The 25776-nt window shown below is 37.7% G+C and overlaps 1 protein-coding gene across 1 annotated transcript in view; it reads left to right on the top strand.

Moving 5' to 3' along the window:
• The window catches only part of Rnf17 (ring finger protein 17), a 119892-nt gene that overhangs the window by 61630 nt on the left and 32486 nt on the right, over positions 1–25776 (top strand). Inside the window, exons 15-25 of the mRNA XM_059273571.1 lie at positions 1678–1868; positions 3913–4054; positions 7125–7278; positions 11243–11358; positions 13685–13802; positions 16707–16824; positions 18933–19160; positions 19997–20147; positions 20294–20412; positions 22213–22303; positions 25099–25214. Of these exons, the coding sequence (XP_059129554.1) occupies positions 1678–1868; positions 3913–4054; positions 7125–7278; positions 11243–11358; positions 13685–13802; positions 16707–16824; positions 18933–19160; positions 19997–20147; positions 20294–20412; positions 22213–22303; positions 25099–25214 (1544 nt within the window). The remainder of the gene's footprint in view (positions 1–1677; positions 1869–3912; positions 4055–7124; positions 7279–11242; positions 11359–13684; positions 13803–16706; positions 16825–18932; positions 19161–19996; positions 20148–20293; positions 20413–22212; positions 22304–25098; positions 25215–25776) is intronic.

The raw sequence follows: 25776 nt of genomic DNA, 5'->3' as shown, positions 1-25776 counted from the left end.
GGCTCTCAGCTGAACTGCTGCTAGAAGCTTGAATGCTTAACCAGCCAAATGCTTAACTAGGAAAATGCCTAACCAGCCAAATGCCTCTAGTTTCTGGTCTCCACACCTTATATATCTTTCTGTTCTTGCCATCACTCCCTGGGATTAAAGGCTGGCTTTCTGGGATTAAAGGTGTGAGTTACCATGCTTGGCTGTATCCTTGAACAGATGGATTTCTGCCTCTGGAATGCTAGGATTAAAGGCGTGTGCTACCACTGCCTAACTTCTATGTTTAATATTGTGGTTGTTCTGTCTCTGACCCCAGATAAGTTTATTAGCATGCACAATATTTTGGGGAATACAATACCACAATGGCCAGACTTGGTTAATGTAGTACTGGGTTTTGTTTTCGCTGGGCAAGTACACTGCCAACTGAGCTACATCCCTAGTCATCAGGTTTTCTTTGTTTAGTTGAGGGAGTCCCTGCAGGTGTCACACAGGGAAGAGAACCACCCAAAGAAATAGGAATGAAAACCTGGTGCAGACTGATTTCACCCTGGATCAAACTTAAGGGAGTCTAATGTCAGATGGTTTATTCCCAAAGTGTTTAAGTCCAGTATAGTTTAGAAAAAAGTTTCCTGGGGTAATACAATCCCCATTGCACAAGGAAGCATAATTACATCGAAACTCAACTCAGGGTACAGATCATTTCCTCCAAGAAGATGGGTTCTAGAGAAAAGCTACCTGTACCACCTTAAGGGCCTAAAGGTCTGGTCTGGTCTCAGCATACAGACAGTGTAGAGATCATGTGGGCTATTAGCCATCTCTGGTCCTGATTGTGGGAGCTTGGAGAGCCTCTGTCTAGCAGGGTCATTTAGATTACTAGCCACCTCCAGTCCTGGCTGTAGAAGCTTGATATGGCCTGGCCCTACAGATAACACATATCACCAGGCAATTAGTTTCCAATTCTCAGCTTTCTGGATGGAAAAACAGGTTTTTCATTTTTCCCATTGGAAAGAGAATCCTGTGTGCTTAACATTCCTGGTTTCTCTGGAGATTTGTGGGCACAAAGACCTTTGTGCTATGCTACCAACATTTAGTGTCCATTATTTAGTCTCTGTTATGCTGTTACAGTACTGTGGTCTTAAATTCAGAATTCAGAATTACCTTTTGAAGTTTTGTAATTTAAGTGGAAAATTTATATTCAATATATTTTAAAGTCATTATAATTTTCATTAATATTTTTGTAGATGTATTTATTTTATATTATATTAATATTTTGCCTCCATATATATAAGTGTGTGCCTGGTGGCTATGAAGGCACCAGACTCCCCTGGAACTAGAGTTACAGATGGTTATGACCCACCAGGTGGGTGCTGGGAATCAAACCCCAGTTGCAAGAGCAGCAAGTACTCCAAACCACTAAGCCATTTCTCCAGCCCCCAGTTTTCATTACTATTCTAAAGTGACTTACAAACTTATAACCATCTTAAGGTTGTATCTGTAGATCATCATATATCTACATTGTACATATAAAGACTGCTTTTGGTTTACAGCCTCAGCTGTTTCCTAAATGCTTATGATTGGTTCAGTGCCTTTACTTAAAGTTGTAGGTGGGCTGGTACAAAGCTATATCCAACACTAACATTAGATCTAACTGTAATTACTAACTACTTTGGAATTTATTTTCTCCCATAGAGTAAAGGCTGGGAAAAGGAGGCAAAAGTAGAATTTTTGAAAATGGTAAATAACAAGGCTGTTTTAATGAAAGTTTTTGGAGAAGAAGATGATGTGCTTATTGTAGATCTGCAGAAACCACCAACAAATAAAATCAGCAGTGATATGCCTGTGTCTCTCAGAGATGCGTTGGTTTTTATGGAACTAGCAAGGTAAGTAACTTGTTAAAACTTAAATATTCTTCAAGATTGAAGTTGTATGGGCTTGAGAGATGGCTCAGCAGTTAGGAGCACTAGCTGCTCTTATAGAATACACAGTTTGGTTCCCAGCACCCACAAGGCAGTTCACAATTGACTGTAACCCTAGTTCCAATGCTGCCTCCTACTCTCCTTAGACAACACATTCATGTGCGGTACATATACATACCTGCAGGTAGAAGACTCAGAAACATAAAAGTAAACCTTTTTTTAAGATTATAGCTATAAATAGGAAAAGAAAGGTTTTAAAAATAAGGGAATCTGGCCTAGGCATGTAGCTCACTTGTTAGAATGTCTGCCTAGCATGCACAAAGCCCTGGGTTCAATCCCTAGCACCCTATGAACCAGGCGCGGAGGCACATTCTGATAGCCCTAGTACTCAGGAGGGAAGGCAAAAAGATCAGAAACATAAGGTCATCCTTAGCTACATAGCAAGCTCAAAGCCAGGATTGGCTACAGTGAGCCTCTGTCTCAAATAGTGATGATGATAAAAATCATAGGCTCATGCTGGAGAGATGGCTCAGTGGTTAAGAGTATGTGCTGTTTTTACAGAGGATCTGATTCAGTTCCAGGCACTCACATGGTAGCACATAACCATCTGTAACAACAGTTCCAGGGCATCTGATTCTTTCTTCTGGTCTCTGAGGGAAACCAGGCATGCATGTGGTATACATACATGCTTACAGATAAAACATACACATAAAATAAGTCTAAAAAAATTATTGTGAGCTCTAAACTGAACTTCAGTGGTTTCAAAACATTGCTATCATGTTATCTAAGTATAGTTATTTATGAAAATTGCACTTAGTTTGGTTTGAGAAATTAGAGAAATTAAGGCAACTTAAAATAGAGACTGAGGGGTTTGGGGATTTAGCTCAGTGGTAGAGTGCTTGCCTAGCAAGCACAAGGCCCTGGGTTTGATCCCCAGCTCAAAAAAAAAAAAATAGAGACTGAGGAAGTGGCTCAGTAGGTAAAAGTACTTGCCACACCAACTTAAGGACTGAGTTCTAATCTCCAGACCCACATCAAACACCTCTGTACACACAACACAGGCATGGAATCTCAGTGCTCCTATGGAGAGATGAGAGAGAGGGAGGCAGAGGTAGGAGAAGCTCTGGAAACTCATGAGCCAGCTAGCCCAACCTGTACAGCAGAAGAATGGAGGTGTCATGTCAAACAAGGTGGAAAGCTAAGACCTATACCTGAAGTTGTTCTCCACGCTCCACATATGTACCGTGAACACCCTCATTTTTACACGTACCTTACACGCACACAAATAGAGTAAATAAAAAATAGAAAATATGGGGGTTGGGGATTTAGCTCAGTGGTAGAGCACTTGCCTAGCAAGCACAAGGCCCTAGGTTCGGTCCTCAGCTCCGGGGAAAAAAAATAGAAAATATGTAAGATACTAAACATATTTTGAGTTTTGTTAACTTTATAAGAAGCTATTAGAGTTCCAAGAATTGTAATTTAGCTGTTCCTGACTTAAATCATTTAGCCTTTTGGATGGGTTCATGACCACTAATCTATACTTAATGTCTGGATCTAACATAGATACTTAGCATTTCCTTTTTCTGTTTGTTTCACATAAACCAAAATTAAGGTGACTTAAGTAACTATGGAGACACCAGAAGATTCTAATTCTCTATCCTGTGGGACTAGGTAACTCCAGAAATGGCCCACATAGGTTTCCTTTAGAAAAATAGAGATATAGAAACTGGAAAAGGCCACAGAGATTCAGCTGTCCACACCTGAGCACCACCACAGTCCACAGCAATCATTGAAATGCCTTTGACAAGTTCTAGCTCCAAAATGCCCATACAAATCTGAGGCTTTTTTATTGAGCTCCTATTCGTCCTGGATGAATAAGTGGAAACCATGCCAAGAAATACGTTAGAAGAGAGACATTGAAAATGGTATACTTTTGGTAAATAAGTCAGTGTTGGTACAAGCCAAAAACCTTTATCAGAATGGCTTTGCTTATTATGCTTTTAATTAGGTTTAGGTCACAATCGCCAAGAAGTCACAGTGAAAAAAATACAACTTTATGCTATCATCCACCCGTTTTGCCCGAAGAGATGACAGAAGTTTCAGTCATGGTTTGCCATATAAATAGCCCTACTGACTTTTACCTTCAGTTGGTAAGTATATGTATATATTCTTTTAAGAGTTTTGGGGTTTGTTTGTTTGTTTATTTTCAGAGATGAGGACCTAACCTGGGGCCTTACACTTGCTAGACAAGTGCTCTACCACTGAGCTAAATCCTCAACCCTTTGGATTTTTAAATAGAAATATTTAACAGGAGTGAATAAAAATTAATTAAATCTCATAGTAATATCTGGACTTCTGGCTCTCAGTCCTCCTGTTCCCACTTCCACAATAGTCCCTGAGCCTTTAGTATAGGGATTGTGTTGTAGGTATCTTATCAATTGAAATGATGTTTATAAAAACCATAGGAAAATATATTACTTTGTTATTTTATACACACACACACACACACACCCTTGAATGAAGTTATACCACTTGGGGTGAAAATACTCCCCTAAGGGCCATAAATTATCTTAACAAAGACTTCAGTGACAGGCAGGGGAAACCCCCTTGGAGTTGTTGGTCAGGACTATAGGAAGACCTGTCTCAAAAAATATATATATATAGGGTTTGTGAATTTACCGCATTCTTAAATAAAATAGGTTTCTTTTATTAAAGTAGGCTATTTTGTATGGTCTGAAAGTATTGTTTCTAAAGTTTCTATGCTTCTCTTTCCCCTAGTCAAGAGTGTTAAATTAGTTCTCCAAATGCCAGTTATTAATGTTAAGAAAATTTGTTGGGCTGGAGAGATGGCTCAGAGGTTAAGAGCACTGACTGCTCTTCCAGAGGTCCTGAGTTCAATTCCCAGCACCCACATGGTAGCTCACAACCATCTTTAATGAGATCTGGCACCCTCTTCTATGTACATAATAAATAAAACTTTAAAAAAAAGAAAAAGAAAAAGAAAATTTGTTTGTTTCTTTGAGACAAAATCTTGCTATTTGTCCTTGGCCTGCTTGGAACTCAGTATACAGACCAGGCTGGCCTCAAACTCATAGAGATCTGCCTGCCTCTGCCTCTTGAGTGCTGCGGTTACCAGTGTGGACCAGTCCTATTGCATTTTGATTTAAGAGAGAATTACCAGTTTATTTTAAAACTGCTAGATAAATTATAAGGAAGTAGATATTTGTGGCATCAAAGCTATCAGACTATGAGCACAAGAAAAATAATATTCCTTTCTGATGAGAAAAGTCAGAATCATGGTCACAGTTAACACATAAATTTTAGCATACTAATAGTGAATTGTAAGTATTACATCTTCCAGTGCATTGCAGCATAGTGTACAAAATCACCAGTAAAAATTAAGCAAAAAAGGTTTGGCTGAAATCTATCAAACCTTTGGATATAATAGTCACTTTGGGGAAAATACAGTGGGTATACTGTACTCAATAGCATAAGAAGAATGCTAACAAGATGGCTCCTTGGATAAAAAAGAAAAAAAAACTTGCTGCCAAGTCTAGCAACCTGAGATTGGTCTGGGAACCCATATGGTAGGAGAGAATTACTTTTGCAAGTTGTTAAACCTTCACAGGGATGGTGTAATACATGTACTCACACATACATAAATGTGATTTTAAAAACATTTAATAGTATAAGGATATAACCTCATTGTGATAGTTTGAATATAATTGCTCCCATAATCTCATAGGGAGTAGCACTATTAGGAGTTGTGGTTTTGTTGGATCGGGTATGATCTTGTCACAGTGGGGGCAGGCTTTGAAGTTTCCTATGCTCGGAATACCACCCTGAGAGTCAGTTGACTTTCTATTGCCTGCAAGATGGTAGGACTCTCAGCTACTCCAGCACCACATCTGCCTGCATGTCATCATGCTCCCTCCCATGATGATAATGGACTGAACCTTTGAACTGTAAGTGAACCACCTCAATTAAATGTTTTCTTTAGAAGAGTTGCTGTGGTCATGGTGTCTCTTCACACCAATAGAAACTCTAACTAAGACACATATAAACCTAGAAGGTGGAAAATTCTGCAGAAAGGGAGGCTTTGGTTTGTTTTTTGTTTTTTGTTTTTTGATGGTCCAAGTGTGGAGGTCAGAGGACAGCTTGTCAGAATTGGTCCTCTCCTCCCACCATGTGGATCACAGAAAACTAGGTTGTCAGGCTTGGCAGTAAGCACCTTTGCTGGCCAATGTATTTCATTGGCCCAGAAGAGGTTAGTTTTTTAAATTTATTTTTATTATTTTAATTTTATGTGTGCAGGGTATGCTTATAAGTGCAAGTGGTGGGAGAGGCCAGAGGCTATGGATCCTCCTGAATCTGGAATTTCAGGTGGTTGTGAGCCACCTGATATAGTTGCTGGAACTTGGGGCCTCCACAAGAGCAGCATGCACTCTTAACCAGTGAACCATCTCTCCAGCCCTCACCCTGGAAAAGTTATTCTTAAAAGAGAGCTGTGCTAGCTTATAGAGTTAGCTTATGAATTCCAGAGATAACTGCCAGAAACATTATATAATCTTGGATTGCGTAATCATTCAGATCATTTAGAGAAAACTAAATATGACCTAGAAACATTAGTGGAAAGGAACTGAAGCAAACTGAGAATTAATAGAAAATGCTGCTCACTAAATTATGCATACAGTGAGCTGGAGAGATATGCAGTGGTTAAGAGCACTGGCGATTTTTTTGTTTTGTTTTGTTTTTGTTTTTTCCAGAGGACCAAGGTTCAGTTTCCAGTACCCATATGGTGGCTCACAAACATCTATAATGCCAATTCCAGGAGTGTCTAATGCCCTCTTCTGGTTCTCATGGGCATCATGTATGCATGTGATGTACAGACATACACATAAAATAAAAATCTTTAAATTTTATGTACTGTATGACTTAGTTTTGCTAAAAACAAAAGTTTAGAGTATATATGCATGTACACAGACATGTCTAGTAAGTTACCTTGCTGAATGGAATTTTAGTTTTGTTATGTCTACATATACTAATTTTATACTGATTCTGAAATAGTCTCAAAAATAAGTTACATAATGCCTGATTGGTAGATCTATATCTAATGCCAGGTTTAGTGTTTATGAATTTCTGAGCAATGCCTATAATAAATTCAACATTTGAGTTTCCATTTTCTATGAAGCTACAGTGCCATATCCCTTTCTTCCTCAGATGGAGAACCTGGACTTTTTATCTCTTTTAAAGACAATTGAGGAATTCTATAAAGGTGAAGATGGAGAAAATCTGGAAATCCTTTGTCCAGTCCAGGATCAAGCCTGTGTAGCAAAATTTGAAGATGGAATTTGGTATCGTGCAAAAGTCATTGGTAGGAAAGTGCATATTGTTTCCACAAGGAAATGTTGTATGACAGAACTGGCATCATCTGAACTGTTAGAAAGTAAACCATGGAGGCGGTGTTATCTTTTCTTACCATGTGCTCTGTTATATGTCTTTAGAAGGCAGTGGTAACATTAGGAGGTGAATCTCTGGCTACTGGAATTTGATTTACTTGATTAGGAATTAATCCTCAGGAACTGACTAGAAAACCAGTAGATGATGCAGAGCAGCAGAAATCCATTCTTGAAAGTTGGCTGCCTCTACCTTCATCTGTTTCTTGCTATTTTCTTTTGTTTGTTTGTTTGCTTGTTTATTAAGGTACAAATCTTTTAGCTTCTTTTCTGAATTATTGTATTCCTCTTTCCTAGAGAATTGATTTATTATTTAATTTTTCCTTTCTTTCTGTACATTTTCTACATTCTCAAGTAATTGAATTTAGCTCACAAATAATAGAATTAGAGCCCGGCATCATGGCTCACACTAGCACTTAGGAGGCAGAAGCAGGACAATCACTTCAAAGTCATCCTCAGCTACATAGCAAGTTCGAGGCTAACCTGACCTATATGACTGTATATCATGTCTTAGAAACATCAGCAAGAACTACTGCAAAATGAAATATTAAAAAATTAAAAGTAGATCCAGGTGTTGTGACCCTGCCTGTAATCTCAGCTATTGTGGAAGCTGGGGCAGAAGGGCTGAAAATCCATGGTCTGAGTGACTTATCTAAAACCCTGTCTCAGGATGAAATGATAAAAATATCTGTAGATAGCTGAGCAGTGGTGGCGCACGCCTTTAATCCCAACACTCGGGAGGCAGAGGCAGGTGGGTCTCTGTGAGTTTGAGGCCAGCCTGGTCTACAAAGGGAGATCCAGGACAGGCACCAAAACAACATGGAGAAACCCTGTCTCAAAAAAAAACAAAAGAAAAATAAATAAATAAATAATCCATAGACATAGCTAAACAATAGAGCATTGGCCTAGCATGTGTCAGGCCTTGCTTCAATTTCCAATAGTACAAAAATAATAAATATAAACAAATAAGGATTAGAAATTAAATATTTCTGAAAAGGGAGGTACTAGCAACAAATATAGCTACAGCTATGAAAGAACAATTAAAGCCATTGGGTTTTGGAAGTTAGACATACCATAGGCAGTTTAGTCCAGGATATTATGTTCTCATTTTTGGTTTGGTTTGGTTTGGTTTACTTCAGTAAAATTCATGTCAAGAGTTGGTCCTCAGTGCCCCAGTATTGGAAGGTAGAACTTAATGGGAGATTTTGGGGTCACAAGAGCAGAGCTTTTCTTAGAAGAGTGAACTCTTGCTCTGGATTAATTTCCAAGAGAGTGGGTGATTTCAAACAAGGTTGCCTCTCTCTGACTCTTTAGCATGCACACACTTGCCCTTCCACTTTCCACCGTGAGTTGAATATCCTTCCCAGAAACCAAGCAGGCTGTAACTGTGTGCCATGATGTTAAGCTTTTTCACCATCTCTCTGTACATTTTCTATATTTTTAAGTCTACATAGCCTTTAATCCCAACACTTGGGAGTTGGAGTCTCTAGAGCAGTGAGCCACACATACCACTTTTTCTCTATAGGTTACAGTGTCAGATACTCTGTGGTAGCAATAGAAAATGGAATAGATCCTGTTTGTAGGTATCTACCTTTTTATTAAAAGAATTGAGTTTAGTTTGGCACTGTTCAAAATGTTTTCCCCATTAATCTAAGAATCTAGCTACTACTAAAACAGAAAATTCCAAAACTTATATGAAAATCATTTAATCTTCCAAATTAAGTTTTCTATCCTCGGTCACGATTGATTTTAATTCAGTCCATAGTTAGTGTCTTAAACTGGCTAAAATTTTTTCAGATATAGTTCTTTTGAATCTTTGTGTTGCTATAACTGAATAGCACAGACTGGGTTGCTTATAAACAATAGAAATATTGCTCACATTTCTAGAGTCTGAGCAGTCTAAGTCAGTGGTGAAGGTCTGCTCTCCCTGCTTCTTTTTTTTGTTTTTTGTTTTTTGTTTTTTGTTTTTTGTTTTTCAAGACAGAGTTTCTCTGTGTTGTTTTGGTGCCTATCCTGGATCCCACTCTGTAGGCCAAGATGGCTTCGAACTCACAGAGATCCACCTGTGAGTTCCAGGGATCCACTGCCTCCCAAGTGCTGGGATTAAAGGCGTGCACCACCCGGTGCTCGGTGCTCTCCCTGCTCTTTAAGAGTTAGCCTTGGTGCATCTTTCAGGCAGTGCAAATGCCATTTCCTTAAATGGCAGAAGGATAAACAGGAGTCAACGTTTTCTTCATTTAGCCATTTTACAAGGGCACCTAGTCCTATACTGTAGAGCAGGTGACAAAAGAGTCACCTCTTTTGTCACATTGGGGATTAACTTCAAAATTACGAATTTTGGAGGAAACAAAACTATTTAAACCATAGGAGTAAAGACACCAGTGCAACTATTTTATTATATGTGGAATAAAAGAAATCTTTTATATCTTTAAGGTCTTGGCAACTACTTTTAAAATTAGGATTATTGGCTTCAAATCATTTATTTGTTGAATAGTCGATTCTTTTGAGTAGTGATGTTGGAGAAAGGTTCAGTCTTCATGACAACTTTGAAGGTGGAATGAAAATCTATCCGTGACTCAGTAGGTCTGTCTTCCTGCACCTCCATAGCTTTCCTGGATGCCACACTGAAGGCTGCACATGGTACCTGGTTTGTTTGGTTTGCTTTGATTTTCTAGTGTCTGTTACCTTTGTGGTCTCATCTCCTTCTATACAGTTCTTTTGTAATTCTTGAAGCTGAGTGAGGGTTGTTTTTCTTTTATCTGATATTTCTTCTTAAAATCTTTATGCTTCTCTCAAGGCTCCAGTTACAGATATTATCTATTTATTTGTTACTGTGTGAGATGTTTGAGATCGCTTTATAGCTCTTTTGTCCTCTCTTTTCTCCATGTTTGTGTCACTGCTTTAAAGTTCATATCTGTAGATACTTTCATTGGTAAGCTGTAAAGTGAACTCTAATTCTAGGTTGATCATTATGACTGATTTTCACTTGCATTATTTTCTTTTAATTTATATATTTTCCGAATACCTCAAAAACTTTAATATGATTAAGCTTTTAGGATAATCTTAATTTTGATGTACTTTTAAACCATGGAAGCATTCTTCCATTTTTTCCCCTAAGTGGTAGTGCTTGGTCTCTAGGATTGCTACACATTTGTTCTGAGACTTCATGTCATCTGGCAGTGCACTTCATTTTTCCTCTGTATTAGAGACCCTGTTTCCTGTGTTTATAACTTCAATCTACCACTCTTTTAGTGCTGCCATCCTCCATTGCTTTACTCAGAAAAATGAAAGAATAAAAAGTAAATAGGAGACTTCCCTACCTACTGGCTGTGTTCTCATATGTGATTGATAATTTGGGTAAAGAAAAAACGCTGTTGGTTAAATTTCATACCAGAGCCTTGTACAGCTTAAAACTACATCTCAATCAGTCTTGATGAAGAGTAAAAATCATGGTGCTGGAAGAATTGAGACTTCTAGCCTGGGGTGCATTAGGAGACTGGGAAATATCTCCACCAGCTCAGCCATCACTGACTGATGTTTGCACCATAGGACTAACCTCTGCAAGCATCATTTTGAGTTCCAGTGCTAAGCCACCTCTTCTGCTTCTTCCAAACAGTAATACTGGATTGCTTCCTTTATTGTAGTGATGTGTTACTGCATTCATCTTTCAGCTTAAAAATGATAGCACAATTTTCATAGCCCTAAATGGATGCTCAGGAAGTATAAAGTTTTGACTACCTATTTAGGGTGATTCCATACACATCTGTTGAGCTTTATTCAAGTTTCTGCATAATTGACCTTCCCAAAATTTTCTTTAAAGTATAGGCCAGACTAACAGAGAGATGTGTAAGTTTGTGATTTCTAATTTCATAACTTTTAAAGGATTGCCTGGACATCGGGAAATAGAAGTCAAATATGTGGACTTTGGTAATACTGCAAAAATAACTCTTAAAGATATGCGGAAAATAAAGGATGAGTTTCTGGAACCCCCAGAGAAGGTAATTTACCTGTTATGAACACTACAAGTAGGATATTAACCCAATATGAAATAGAAGTTCTTTGTACATCAAAATGTCATATAATGACTTTTTATCTATAAATAGTGTCTGATAAAAGAACTGTAGATAAAGTGCTGCTTTATAGATCAAATACTCTTTAAGAAACACTGTGTTGCAAGGCAGTGGTGGCACACACCTTTAATCCCAGCACTCGGGGAAACAGAGCCAGGCGGACCTCTGTGAGTTCGAGGCCAGCCTGGTCTACAGAGCGAGATCCAGGACAGGTACCAAAACTGCACAGAGAAACCCTGTCTCGAGACAGAGAGAGAGAGAGAGAGAGAGAGAGAGAGAGAGAGAGAGAGAGAGAGAGAGAGAGAGAGAGAGAGAAAGAAGAAGAAGAAGAAGAAGAAGAAGAAGAAGAAGAAGAAGAAGAAGAAGAAGAAGAAGAAGAGGGGAGGGGAGGGGAGGGGAGGGGAGGGGAGGGGAGGGGAGGGGAGGGGAGGGGAGGAGAGGAGAGGAGAGAGGAGAAAAAAAAAAAAAAACACTGTGTGAAACAGAGCACTTGCTTAGCATGTACAAGGCCCTGGGTTCAGTCCCAAGCTCTGCAATATGTTGCCAAATAAATATAAACATTTAATATATGTATGTTTCAGTCATAAGAACCTACTGGTGTGGAACTTTTCATTCATCATTATGAGTTATGTCATGTGCTAAGAGTTTGTTTCATGGCACATTGAGTGATAAAGCTCATCTTAGAAGGACTTTTACTGTTGTTGAATTTGTGTGTAAGTAGTCAAAGTCTACATTGGAAAGTGTACATTGGAGAAATGTGGGAGAATAGATACAGTACTTAACCGTGATGATCTCTGCAGAGTAGGAGAAGGAGGCTTGCTTCTAATTTCTATTTCTTGTTATGGAAATTTTTGCTAAGATGTCTTTTTAAAAAGATATGTCACTTTATTCACTTTAAAAATGTATTATATCTTTATTTTTCTTTTGCATGTATATGCACATAAACAGATATGTCACAGCACTCATGTAGTTAGAAATACAACTTGTGGAAATTGATTCTCTCCTTCCATGATGTGGGCTCCAGGGACAGGACTCAGGTTTTCTGACTTGGGAGCAATAACATTAACTGTGGAGCCATCTCACCAACACAGTCTGTCCTTTTTTTTTTTTTTTTTTTTTTTTTTTTTAATGGGAAGTATCATAAAAAGAAACTAAAAAATGCAGATGAGCAAAAAGAGGAGAATCACTCAAGAATATTCAATGGGTCTAGAGAGATGGCTCAGTAGTTAAGAGCACTGGCTGCTCTTCCAAGAACCATGTTTTGATTCCTAGCACCCACATGGCAGCTCACAGCTATCTGTAACTCTAGTTCCAGGACTTCTGTGGTCTCTCTGGCACCAGGAATGCAGGAATGCATGTGATGCACAAACATGCAGGAATACAATGCACTGCATAAATAAATAAATATTTTACAGTATATTCAACTTTCTAGCTAGGTGTGGTGGCACATATCTTTAATCTCAGCATCCAAGAAGAAGAAGATAGATCTCTGTGAGTTCAAGACCAGCCTGGTCTACATACCAAATTCTGTATCAGCCAGAGTTACATGGTAGGACCCTATCTCAAAAAAAAAAAAACAAAAATATTGTGTTTTTAATATATGTTTTTGTAGGATATATCTTTCACAATGTTTCATTTTTGTTTTGAGACAGACTTTTACTGTCCTAACTGTGTCTCTCTGGCTGGCCTGGAACTTGCCATGTAGACCAAGATGGCCTCAAACTCACAAGAGATTTGCCTGCCTCTGCCTCCCAGGTTCTGGGATTAAAGACATGAGCTACCATGCCCAGCCATCTTTCACAGTTTTAACAGTTCCAGAATGAATATAAATTGTCCTGTATGTCTGCACTTCTCCTTACAACATACTATAAATGTCTTATTTTTTTAAATGAATGTTTATCATTCTTGTATATGAATTGTTGTAATAATTTCATTCAACCAAATAGTTCATTCCAATTACTTTAATTTATGAAGTTATTTTATAGATACTTCACATTTTTCATGATTTCTAAATAGTTTAAATTAGAGAGGGTTTTTTTATTTATTTTAAGGGTTTTACTTGATTTGGTTTAGGTCTTTATTTATGTATTTATGTGTTTGGAGCTCTGGAGTTAGAATCCAGGACCTCAAGCATGCTTTTCCAATGTTGTACCAACCAAGCTGTGTAAACATTAGCTTTCTATGCTTACATAAAACTTTGGAATAACTAGAAATTAAGTTTATATTCTTAATAGTGGAATTTTGTTTGATACAGGCAATTAAATGTAAGCTGGCATATATTGAACCAAATAAAGGAACACAGTGGTCCAAAAAAGCTAAAGAAAAATTTGAAGAAAAGACTCAAAACAAATTTGTGACATGTTCTATTATTAGTAAGCTATTTCTATCTTTGTATATTATTATTATTACTATTATTATTTAAATAAGATTAATGTTATATAACAATGGTCATATCTGAGAATAAATTTAGTGTGCCTTGAGTAGTAATAATGAGAAATAAGATTCATTGAGAATTAGGATTAGGGAATTTTTATCTCCTGTAAGCCTTACAGTCAAAGCACATCAGGCAAAAAAAAAAAAAAAAAAAAAAAAAAAAAAAAAACCTACCATGAAGACTCAAGTCATTCTTATGGTAGATACAGTGGTTTGCACCTCTAGTCTCTACTACTTGGGAGGTCGAGAATCACTGGGGCCAGGAACTTTAGGCCAGTCTCAGCAACATGGCCAGGTCCTATTTAAAACAAATCATCTTCACTGTGGCCCTTTGCAAACCTAAAGCCAGAAATTAGCTTATTTATCTGCATTTACTGAGTCTATGGTTTAATCTTAAGTAAGTGAAGGGAGAGGAACATGGTTGGTAAATAGCTTTTGTTTGCTTACTTGATTGCTTGTTTTTCTTCCTTTGATTTGTCCCATGTGAATTCAGTTGTAGACTCTCTCCATATTTTAAAAAAAGTTACTCCAGTTTTACAAGTGATCAGGTATATAACTCTAGATGACCACTAGTCCACAGTTTTCTAGTATAAGTTCTGAAAGTCAAAAGTTGAATGACTGAGTCTGATTTGAATTGCTTGATGTGAGTGCTTTTATCTGGATTAGAGGGCCTTTATCTCCTTTACAGTAAACATACATTCTACTTCAAGTAATGTGTGTGATCTGCTTGCCCCACACTCAATTATGGGTATTCATTGTATACAGTGTGTGTGCATTCTTCAGCTTGAAGAATTCTGAATCTCCAAACACATCTGGCCCTAAAGATTGTCAATAAGGAGATGGGAATCTTAGATAGAAATACACACACACACACACACACACACACACACACACACACACACGTATGTTTGTATGCAATTTTTATCTTTTCCAAATAACAAAATCTAGCTGTGTTGGGTTCAATGATCCCTAGTATACAAAATACACAGGCTGTGTTTATTTAGAGATTTATAGTCACTTTTCAATTCTGTCACACTGTCATTAAGTGAACCCAACTATCATAAGAGGATTTTCCTGTTAGTAGTAAAGAAAGAGAAGCTGAAATGAACTGCGGAAGGTTGGATAGCTTAAAAATGATGTAGTGTCCATGATAACTTTGTTGATACAAGAAGTTATTTAGAAGAAATGATTCAGTTGAAGAGTAATATAATTATAGAAATTGTGTCCTTGGTCTATAGAATTTTTACATCTGGCTTCTCTGAGATGAACAGAAAGTCCTCCTGGTCTTTGAGCAAATTCCTCTGAGCTTCAAACAACTTTAACCTGGATAGCTGCTGCTCAACATTTGAATATAAAACCTTTGGGTTTTAGTAACTTTCTTTAGTATTACTCCATGGAAATTGCAAGTCATTTCTTTATTTTTATTACATGTATTCAGGGGGTGAGGCACATGTGGGAGGGTCAGAGGACAGCTTACAAGAGTCAGTTCTCTCCTTCCACCATGAGTCCCCAGTGGCAGAAGTCACCTGTACCCCCTCAACGATCGTGCCAGCCCTTGAATTTCTTTGATTACTCTTTCTCAGTTAATCATTTGTTATACCAGTGACAGCCGACACTAATTATACCATAGTTGTTAACTAGGATAATCTGATTTAAGGAATGCCAAAGGGTCCTGCACAACCCCAACTACTACCCCTGCCACCCCACCCCACCCCATTTACTTGTGAACTGATAGAATTGGGACTTAGGGTGAGTACTGATGAGAATGGCAGCTTCCCATTACTGTAGATTCCTAGCTCATGACGCAGGAAGAAGTTTAATAGGAAGAAATCAGGGATGGCAATAAAGAACAACTGAAACATTAGCCCTGCTGAATTTAAAGAACTTGTAAGAAGTCTAGAACTATGGGAAGTAGGAGGGTCAGATTATCAAGGCTCACCACTGCTTAGCCATCTGTTCCTAGACAATTTACATGATACACTAACAGAAATGTTTTTCATCTGTTGAAAAAAATTTTCTAATATGAACTCTTAAACTATATAATGTGTTACTGCTGGCAACTGGTTACCTTTTTATTTAGAATTATTCTGATTAGCAGCTACCAACTGCTGTTAATTTTGCAAAAGGCGTAGTCATGTACTGATTCAGTATATATTTGAGGTGGTGTTTCCTAAAGAAATTTTTTGGTATTTATTCAGATACTTATTAAACACATTCTTTGCTATATACTACTATTAAGAAGATAATTAATTTTTACCCTTAATTAACTCTGTTTGCTGTAAGAAGTAGATACAAAACAAAAGCAATTTTCTCAAAGAAAAGTTAGATAATTTATCCTAAATAAATAAAAGTAACAGAAAAAAATACTAGTTATTTGAGAGTTCTAGATTTTTGTTTTCAACTTTTTATTAACCTTAGAAATAGTCACTGGCCTAAGTTAATAAGTTAATTTTATTCACTTCTGCCTTTTTGTATTCCATAGAACAATATGAAAATATAATTTCTTTGAAAATATATCGATTTTTATTTCATGATTATTTTATGATTTTTATTTTATTAATTTGAACTGGTTTTGGCTCCTTATAGAACAAGTAGCACATGATAAGCTAAAACAAAATTTATAGTACTCTCTATATGCTGTATACCTGGGTATTTATTGACAATCCCTGTGGCTTCAAGATACTGCTCTAATTCCTAGGAAAACTGTAATGTTATTCAGCCAGAAATCTCATGTATGCAAAAGGCAGAAATTGCTTCCAATTTTTAAAAGACAAATTTACTAATTTAGTGCGCTTTGTAGCACATGCCTTTCTTTTCCCAAACTAATTTTAATGGTTTTATAGAGATTCTGAAAAATAATGTGCTCTTGGTTGAGCTTTTTGATTCTCGGGCTCCTGGAGCAACTGCTGTTAGTATTAATGACCAGCTCGTCAAAGAAGGCCTAGCATCTTATGAAGCAGGGTAAGTAGTTAGTACAGCATCACTTTAGTTTATATATAATGCTTTAATCACAAGAAGAGAAAGGAATTTCCCTGTTCCTGCATCAGAAAAGATGGTAAGGGGGATAGTTGGAGTCATTAGTTTAATGAGGAGTAAAGCAGCCTTCTTTTCACTCCTACTTGGAGGGAAAAACCAAGAGAAGGGCTTCTTGAGATCAAGATTGCTTGTAAGACAAAGAGGCTAACATCTTATTTCCAGGTGGAATCTGCTCAAGCAGCATCTTGGGTCTTTTTAGGTAAGAAAATCAGGATGAGAAACAGCACCTAAGGATAGTGGTTGCATTCCCAATTTAAGAAATTTTTATTTTCCTGAGTTTGAAGGGTTCTATTAGCTAGACCTAAGCATTATTGTCCAAAGCAAGGAGCAGCCAGTGGCTGAAGTGATCTCAGGAGCAGAAGGGTAGAGTGGTGTTGATGGTGGGTGGGTGACTTAAAGGTCAACTGACAGAGTTCTTCCACAATGGAGACATGCAAAGAGAATAGTCCTCCAGGGTCTTTTACATAACTTCCTGTATGTAGCCTTCAAGAAATCCACCATTTGAACACCTATTAGCATAAGCCAGAGAGACAATAACCTCCAGCCAAGGCCTGCCGTGACTCTTACTAACAGTAATGGTCTATGATCATGTTCCCTCTTTCACTGTTAAGTCTCACATGTGGAATGGAAAGAAATGAAAGTAAACACTTAAAACTATATTGAAATTTTTCTTTTAAGTACTAGGTCCTTTTGGGGGGTCCATGGAAGCCAGAGATACTACACATGGAAGCCAGAGATAAAACACAGGTGTTGTTTCTCTGGAGCCATGTAAATTTTCTATGGGACATTATCTTTGAGTGCTACATGGGGTTCACATATTATGGTAGGCTGGCTGGCCAGTGAGACTCAGATCCTCTTGTCTCTGTTTCCACAGTACTGGGATTGCAAGCGTATGCTACCATGCCTGTCCTTTTAATGTAGGTTCTGGGAGTCAAACTGAGGTCCTCATGCTTGTATGACAAACACTCTACCAACTAAGCTGTCTCTTCAGCCCCAAAGCCAGGATTACTTTAAGATGCACAGACAGTTAAGTAAATTTTAACGGATAGTCATCTATCCATCGAGTTGTGCTCTGCCCTCCACATGTGTACTATGGCATGTGCATGCCTATACACATATACCACGCACACACACACACACAAATGTAAAACATAATTACAAGCCAGTATCTATAGTGACTAAAGATAAAAAAAGTCTAGGTGTAAAAGGGAATTATACTGTGACAAAAAACCCTTTCTTCTAATCAGGAATAAAAACTAAGGCAATTTCAGCCTCTCTGTTCAGCAGAGTACTGGAGTCATAGCAGAGCACTTACACATGAAAAAGAAAAGCATCCAACTTGGACAAGAAATATTTAAAATTGTTATTGTTCGTAGGTAACTTGATCTTACATGTAAAAAAACATTTAAAAGGTCTATAAACTATTATAATTAATAAATAAATTTAAGCAGATGATATTGAAAAAGAAAGAGTAGCTGCATTAAGTTTGGGTGGGAACTGACTGCTATCCATTAGATTTAGCAAAAACCAAACCAAAACAACACAGCAACCACAAAACACCTGTTGGTGATCTTTGAACTAGATCTCAGCTTATTGTGAAAGAAGTTTTTTTTTTTCCATCTAGTTGTCTGTGCTTAAAATATAATCTGTTAAGTGTCAAAGTTGTTTTGCTTAATGCATTCTAACAGGAATTACATTCCTGTTGACAAACTGTTACTTTTTACTGATTGATACTCTCCAGCCAAAGGTTGTTAAACTCAGAGTTGTTTTCTTTGTGAGTACAGGATATTCATGGGAAGAATTGAAGTTATGAATAAGGTTTTTAAAGTAGAAACTTGGAGTTTATCTTGATTTTTGTGTGTGCTTGCTTTGGTGTTGGCTAAGTACTCTTTTTAAAGAACAATCAACTGTAGTAATTGCTATTGCTATCAAAGTTTGGAAGCAGAAAATCATAGATGAAAGGTATTTATCTCTAAAAATAAGCAAATATTAATATCTTACTATTCTTTTTGCCATCTAATGATATTTTTCAGATATACCCTCAAAGATAATTCTAAAAAGCATCTTGAAGTATGGGATCCTTCTCCTGAAGAAATCATTTCAAGTGAAATAAACAGCTTAAGTCTTCTATCTGTGAAATCTCTACCTAATGAGAATTTCCAGTCATTGTATAACAAGGAGTTGCCTGTGAACATATGTAATGTAATATCTCCTGAGAAGATTTACGTTCAGTGGTTATTAACAGAAAATTTACTTAATAGGTATAATATATAATGAAAGCATTGCCTGTAGTTCTAGTCTTCTTATACTTTGCTTCAAATATCTAGATGCCATAGTCTTTAATTTTTGAAAGTCATGAGATTATTTCAACTAAATTGTCTCTAAACTCTTTTAAAAAGCATAACATCTCTTTTTGGGCTGTTATCATACTAGAATTTATGCCATAAGTCCTTACTAAGCACCTTACTTTATGACAGCCTGTATTTATTGTTGAGGATTGCAGCAACCACATGGGCAATTCTTTGTTGACATAGGGCTTAAATTATAGTAAAGAGAGATGATGAACAAATAAAACTTAGTGTGGGGGATGATAAGAGAATAATAAAGCATTTGAGAAGGAGAATGGTTTTAAGATGTTTGAGGAAGACCTCACAGGCACAGTGGCTTTTCAAATGTGTCTTAAGCTGGACACAGGAGGCAGAGCCAGTCAGATCTCTGTGAGTTCAAGGTCAGCCTGGAAAGCACAGCGAGTTCCAAGTCAACCATAGCTACATAGCGAGACCCTGTCTCAAACAAATAAAAATTAAAACTTTGAGCTGTACAAAATGGTGTATACCTGTGGGGAAGCTCCCATCCTAAACTGTTATCAATGTGTCCGGAAGGAGGCAGGAGAGCATCAGCCCAGGCTTGTGTCTGATGAACCTTTATCTCAAGCAGAGCGAAGAAATAGTTCAAAAGTGGACATGTTTTATACCATCAAAGAACCTTGCATCCGGATTGGCCAGAGTGCAGTGACCAAAGGGTTTTGGTAGAAAATATCTTGTCAGAGAATTAGATAAGAAATTATCTGAAATTAAAACATTTTGTATCCCTACAGTTTGGAAGAGAAGATGACAGCTGCCTATGAGGACTCTGAATGGAGACCTGTTAGGTGGGAACGTGATATGCACTGTGCTGTTAAGGTCCCATCTAAAAGTCAGTGGAGAAGAGGCCAGATTATCAGAGTGGTTACAGACACATTGGTGGAGGTAAATGCAGAGTTAAACATAATCATGAAAGTACATTTTAATTTGTTCTGTGATTACTTATTTCAGCTTTTATTATGCTTTGCAATTTGAAAAAAAAATTCTTGAAATGTTGCCTTTCCCTAAATTTAAGTTTACTGTTCTCATAGGTCTTGCTGTATGATGTGGGTGTTGAACTAGTAGTGAATATTCACTCTTTAAGAGAACTTCAAGAAAATCTAAAGACAATGGGAAGATTATCTTTGGAATGTTCACTTGTTGATATAAGGTAGTTTTTAGCTAAGTAATTTTCTCATTATTGTATATTATCATTTTAAATATTTTAGCATGGTTTCTTGTCAGTTTTAATTAATGCATTCTGAAGCTTTCATACAATCTCATTAAGGGTTTTTTGAGAGGGGGTTTGAGAGATCCTTCTGTGTCAGTGGTTCTCAACCTGTGGGTTGTGAACAGGGGTCACATATCAGATGTCCTGCATATCAGATATTTACATTACAATTCATAACAGTAGCAAAATTACAGGTATGAAGTAGCAATGAAATAATTCTATGGTTGGGGGTCACCACAACAGAAGGAACTAACTGTATTAAGTGGTCGCAGCTTTAGGAAGGTTGAGAACCATGTTCTATGTAGTACTGGATCTCGCTCTGTAGACCAGGCTGGCCTCAAACTCACAGAGATCCACCTGCCTCTGCCTCCTGAGTTCTGGAATTAAATATGTGTGCCACCGCACCTGGATTCATTAAGGGTTTTAAGAAGAGGGAATAATAAATGTTTGAGCCTATAAATTTAATAGCATTAAAGAAATAGAGGGAGGCTAAATAGAATTCAAACTTTTGAGAATAAACAGCTTTGAGGAAAAATAAAAGCAGATGGAAATAAAATATGTTTCATAAGTTTCCAGTTATACAGGAAGATAAAGGTGTAAATTGGTAATAGGAGTAGATGGTATGAAAGACCAACAGAAAATAGAATCAGAAAACTGAAAAATCAACCGAGTGTGATGTCCATACCTGTTATTCTAGCATTCAGGAGACTGAGGCAAGAGGATCATAAGTTTAAAAACGAACTACATAGTGAGACCTGCATCCAAAAAAGGAAGAGAGAAGGCAGAGTTAGTTCAGAATAATAAAAAAAAAAAAAAGCAGAGTTTGAAAAGATGTCAATTTGCAACCCAAGAATTAGAAGTAAATATCAGAAATGTGGGCTAAGCTAGGAGAAGTAAGTACAGAAGCACATCTGACTGTGGAGACAGCTCAGTGGGTGGAGGCTCTTGGCCACTAACCCTGCTGAGTCCAGTCTCCAGGACCCACTGGCTGGGGCGAGAACGACTCCCCAAGTTGTCCTCTGACCTCCACACTTGTAGTATGGCATTTTTGGATGGACACACACATATACAGAGTATAATTTTTAAAAGAGAACTAAGGATAATTCTAATTTTGAAAAAAAATCCAAGAATCCAAAAGAAAAAAGATCTCTAAGAGTCAGCATAAGCTTAGATATCTCAAAGGAAAAAGTTGATAACAGTACAAGAAAAAAAACTGTAATTCATGAAAGACTGTTTAGAACTATGTATCAAGAATGTACATGGCTTATCCAAGAAAATCAACTCAGAATAGTCAACTCTCAGAGATAATTTAGTAAAGTTGGTTTACAAAAGAAAGAAAAGCCTGACGTCATCACTAGTGCTTTATAATAAAAAATAATTAAGTGACATAATTAAATACTTAAGAGGGGAGCTATAGGTTTTATATCCAGCCAAACTTCAGTGTAGCTGTAGAACAGATACACACACACACATACACACACACACACACACACACACACACGATATATATTATTTATAGTATAGAGATAAATTTACATTTATATGAGCTCATGTAGAAAGGTTATAAAGGCTATGAAAATGGGAAAGAAAGAAAATTAAGAAAATAGCTTAAGTCCATGTTCACATTGGTTTCTTACTATGTGTGAGGGTCCAGACTGTGTGTGTGTTTGTATGATTTCTAACTATTTCAGTACTCTGTGATACTCGTTGTAATACAAATAGTCATTACTTTTGCTTCAGACCGACTGGTGGAAGTGACAAGTGGACAGCAACAGCTTGTGACTGTCTGTCACTGTACCTCACTGGAGCTATAGCAACCATAATCTTACAGGTAGGTAGATGTCCTGTCTGGTTTATGTCAGCTTGACACAATATAGAGTCTTCTGAAAGGAGGGAGCCTCAATTGAGAAAGGGGCATTTTCTTCATTAATTATTGATGGAGGGTGGGTTAGCCCACTGTGGGTGGTGCCTCTCCTGGGCTGGTAATCTGGACTCTATAAGAAAGCAAGCCAAGCAAGCTATGAGGAGCAAGCCAGTCAGCAGCACTCCTTCATGGCCTCTGCATCAGGTCCTGTCACCAGGTTCCTGCCTAGTTTGAGTTCTTGTCTTGACTTCCTTCAGTGATGAACAGTGATGTGGAAATGTAAGCCAAATCTTCCCCCCCACTCCCCGCACCCCCAAGTTGCTTTGGTTATGGTGTTTCATCCCAGCAGTAACCCTAACTTAGACACAAGGTAAACAGTTATAACAGATACATATTTATTATTTCACTGAAGTTGTCATCTAGTCTAAGTTTATTTTCTTGTTAAGATAACAGCAAAATGTTTGGAATATATTTCTAAACTATGTTGATCTTGTGTTAAGGTATTATATCTGTACATAATAACTCTGTGGCATGGTGACATACAGTAATAATCCAAGAACTCAGGAGGTAGGAGGAGGATCAAGGGTTAAAGGCCTAGCAGGGCGTGTTGGTACACTACTTTAATCCCAGAACTCAAGAGGTAGAAAAATCTCTGTGAGCTGGAGGACAGCCTGGTCTACACAGCAAATTCTCTAGGCCAGCCAGGGCTACATAGTAAGACTCTATCTTAGAAATAAATAAATAAATAAATAAATAGATAGATAGATAGATAGATAAATAAATAAATAAATAAATAAATAAATAAATAAATGATATAGATGCATATATACATATATGTGTGTGTGTACTTATTAAAATACATACATGTGGAAGCACAAGCCATGGCTCATATGTAGAGGTCAGAGTACAACTTATTGTTCTTGGTTCTCCTTCTACCTTGTGGATCCTGGGTATTTGAACTCAGGTCATCAGGCTTGGCAGTAAGCAGCTTTACCTGCTCAGCTAGCTTGCCCACCTAAAAAAGCTAAAATAAGTAAATGAGTTAAATAGATCTCCCACAAGTGTTCATGTGGCTGAATCAAAGTATTTCTAAAATCATGTGCTTGAGTTGAAATTTTGAATGTTAGAAGAAAACATATAAACTAAACTATCTTTTAAAGTCTTTAGAAAATTAAGCTCAGGCTGGAGAGATGGCTCAATGGTTAAGAGCACTGGCTGCTCTTCCAGAGGACCTGGGTTCAATTCCCAGCACCCATATGGCAGCTCACAATTGTCTGTAACTACAGTTCCAGGGGATCCACCCTCACAGACAAAACACCAATGCACATGAAATAAAATTAAATAAATGTATTTTTAAAATTTTTTCAATTTTACAGACCATCCCCAATTCCCCTTCCTTCCTCTTCTCCCTTCCCCCACACCTCACTCCTATCCTATTCCCCATCCACTCCTCAGAGGGTGAAGTCTGGCATACCAAGTTGAGGCAGGACCAAGCCCCTCCCCCTGCATCAAGACTGAGCAAGGTATCCCTCCATAGGGAATGGGCTCCAAAAGGCCAGTTCATGTACCTGGTATAAGTCCTGGTCCCACTGCCAGGGACCCCATAAACAGATCAAGCCTCAAAACTGTCACCCACATTCACAGAGCCTGGTTCGGTCCCATGCAGGTTCCCCAGCTGTCAGTAAATAAATGTATTTTTAAAAAGAGAAAGAAAAAGAAAATTAAGCTCCTAAGTAAAGAAGAACTGATATAATGTGCATGATTGTGAGTGGATTTGAGAAGCGTGTCTTCATAAGAAAGTGTTGTAGTTTCCTCTGTTTCTGTTCTGCCTTATTGAATTTTCTCATGTAACTCATTTTCCATATCACCTTTTTTACATATGCTTTCTTTTATACCTTTTCCTGTGAAGGAGAACATGTGTTGTAGTAACTTCTTTTGTGTTTTGTAGGAAAGTAAAGCACACATTGGAAATTTTTCAGAGTTGAAGGGTGTAGCTAGAGTTTTTCTGGTCCTGCCTGGCCCAGGGTCAGGACAAATCTCTCACACCCGCCAGTCCTGCAGCTGCTCAAAACCAACCAAGTAAACACACAGAGACTTATATTATTTACAAACTGTATGGCCGTGGCAGGCTTCTTGCTAACTGTTCTTATATCTTAAATCAACCCATTTCTGTTAGTCTATACTTTGCCACGTGGCTCATGGCTTACTGGTACCTTACATCTCGCTTGTCATGGCGACCGGCAGCGTCTCCCTGCCTCAGCCTTCCACTTCCCAGAATTCTTCTCTCTCCTTGTCCCGCCTGTACTTCCTGCCTGGCTACTGGTCAGTCAGTGTTTTATTTATTAACCAATCAGAGCAACACATTTAACATACAGAACATCCCACAGCAGAAGGGAATAGAGAAGCATGCTAACTGGTGATACTCCTCTCACCTCAGTTAGGGAGGGGGAACTTTGTTCCAGTTCACTTGATTGGGGTTTTTGGTGGCAACAGTTTTTTTTATTTTTGTTCTTGGTATATTTTACCTTGGTAATGAGGTCTTTCTAATTCATTCCCAAAACACATACCTGAAAAGAGATACAATATAAAAAATTAAAATGCTTTTCTGTCAGTATTGACTCCCTTCCATGCTGTTTCCCTTACATATTTAGATGTCAAAATAAAGTTAGCTGAGATTGTTTCTTGCATAGAAAATGTAGAAGAAATTCTTTTGAAAAATACTGCTTGCGAGATTTCACTTTTTGTCTGATAAATCTCTTCAGGAAAACAGCACAACATGGCCATTACCTGTGAAAATTTTCTGCCGAGATGAAAAAGGAGAACGTGTTGATGTTTCTAAATACTTGATTAAAAAAGGTTTGGCTTTGAGAGAAAGAAGGTACAGACTTTTGAGTATCTTTTTGACGTCAGTTTCTAGTGATGCTTCATAATTGACTGTGCCATCTTCTGTGGGTGTTTTCAAACCTGAGCTGCATCTTATTTGTTCTTAAAGATGATTTATAATCTAACTCCTAACGATCTACCCCAGAAATAGATTGCTTGTTTCTTTATTCATGTCAGTAAGCTCTTACAAACTGAAAACCAGCCTATTACGTACTGACTTTCAAGGGTACATGTGGGCTTCTCGAGTGATCTACATCACTGGGGTCTTGGAGAGCTAGTTTTATGAGCATGTTAACACAGGGAGGATTACTCATAAGATAAGGTGGGAGAAAAGCAGAGAATCTGAGTGGGAGGGGATCCCAGAATAGAGCTTATTCCCTTTTTGTTCCTTTGTGTGGTTTTCACATGTGCCATGGCATCCGATCCATGATGGTGGAAACCCACAATTGTGGAAGCTGATGGTGTGGAGCAAAGAGTAGTTATCAATTGTCTCTAACATCCATACTGGTTCCAGCTGGTTTGGGCAGATTTGTCTTTGCTTTGTGAGTGCTTGTTAT

The sequence above is a fragment of the Peromyscus eremicus genome, chromosome 9 (genome assembly GCF_949786415.1).
Source record: "Peromyscus eremicus chromosome 9, PerEre_H2_v1, whole genome shotgun sequence".
NCBI classification, from domain to species: Eukaryota; Metazoa; Chordata; class Mammalia; order Rodentia; family Cricetidae; genus Peromyscus; species Peromyscus eremicus.
The sequence above is the reverse complement of the archived record's forward strand: the minus strand, read 5'-3'. Positions and strand labels throughout refer to the sequence as shown.